Source organism: Cyprinodon variegatus, unplaced genomic scaffold (genome assembly GCF_000732505.1).
Source record: "Cyprinodon variegatus isolate N-32 unplaced genomic scaffold, C_variegatus-1.0 Scaffold926, whole genome shotgun sequence".
Taxonomy (NCBI): Eukaryota; Metazoa; Chordata; class Actinopteri; order Cyprinodontiformes; family Cyprinodontidae; genus Cyprinodon; species Cyprinodon variegatus.
Genome location: NW_015151379.1, coordinates 59,069 through 60,487, shown reverse-complemented (window position 1 = coordinate 60,487; position 1,419 = coordinate 59,069). Strand labels below are relative to the sequence as shown.

General features: G+C 37.0%; 1 protein-coding gene across 1 annotated transcript in view; it reads left to right on the top strand.

Annotated features, from left to right (window-relative positions):
- Positions 1-508: 508 nt before the first annotated feature.
- hook1 (hook microtubule-tethering protein 1) overlaps positions 509-1,419 on the top strand; it is a 29,556-nt gene continuing 28,645 nt past the window's right edge. The window contains exons 1-3 of the mRNA XM_015398324.1: positions 509-557; positions 675-805; positions 945-1,012. Of these exons, the coding sequence (XP_015253810.1) occupies positions 712-805; positions 945-1,012 (162 nt within the window). The 5' untranslated portion in view covers positions 509-557; positions 675-711. The remainder of the gene's footprint in view (positions 558-674; positions 806-944; positions 1,013-1,419) is intronic.

Sequence of the window (1,419 nt, the reverse complement as noted above, 5' to 3'; positions counted from 1 at the left end):
AAAAAAAAAAAAAAAGACAATTCTGCTTATATTAAAAGGTTAGAACGAGTTCCAATCAGTTATCAATTCTTGGTGCCCAACCCTCGTGATAAATATCACCATAATCAACGGATTGTGAACAACTTCTGAAACAGCTTTGCTGTCAAACTTGGATGACGAAGAAGAAAAATCAGAAATGTTGGAAACAACTGTCTTTTCTTCTTGTATTGTGCTGTAAACTTGCAGTCTGTGTGGCACCTTCCCTTAATTGGCCAGAATATTAGGTACAGTTTCTCTACTTTAATGATAGTCTGAGAAGACAAGCAGCAACTCAGGAGCATTGCTGTCCTGCAGTCAGTCGTAATTTGAACAATATTCTTTTCTGATTGAAATGTTAAATGTGGACTCACCAGTTCATTAATTTACCTGCATTTGGCCAGTGACTGGACAGTTTTTATTGTAATTTAGTCCTTTTGCTTAATTCTTGAACTATTGAGGAAGTTTATCTTATCTTTTTCTTCTCAGATGAACAATTTGAAGAAGATCCTTCAGAAAGTGGTTGACTATTACAGTGAGGTATGCTATCCATAGTCCCAGCTGAATTCCTTCTGTCTGCAGCTGTAGTTTTATTTTCATTTGATTTAAAAACAGTTTTGTCCATGAATGCTCATTTTTATGTCCGTATACCATCAGGTTTTAGCTCAGGACATTTCTTACTTCCCTTTGCCGGACATGTCACTAGTAGCAGAGCACTCTGAGCCAGAGGAGATGGGAAGGTTGCTGCAGCTCATACTGGGCTGTGCTGTCAGATGTGAGCAACAACAAGGTACAATATGTCTGCTGTCATGGATTTAACATGTTATCGATGTATAACACGTTTTTCTTTAGTCAAATGATGAATCTTTCCAGCCTTGGTGGCTTTAGAAGCAGAAACTGAATGAAATGACTTTCTTCTTTGTTGGCAGAATACATTCAGATAATCATGACCATGGAGGAGTCTGTGCAGCATGTTGTTATGAAAGCCATCCAGGAGGTCAGTTCAGTAACATTTTCCCTCTTTCAAATTATATTTTGCACATACACAGACATATCATAGCGATTCTGTCTAAAACTATTAATTTGTTTTGAAAATAATTATCTTAGAGCATCTATGAAAGATGTTTTGTTGCTGGTTATAGTCATTTTAAAAAGGTTAAAAAACAATCCTAACAAACTAACAATTGTTTGTTAGTTTGAAGACATTTTGCTTCCATCCAGGAAGCTTTTTCAATTCAAAATTTCAGAAATAGCATTGAGTTCCAGGTTTTATACAGTAGCCTAACAGAGCCTTGTTTTGGCTTGGAAAACATGCAAATTGAACCGGATGGACGGGTCCACCACTTTAGGATGGGGGTTGTTTGGTTTCTTTGTTAGCCTGTAAAACCCGACACCTGTCTATGT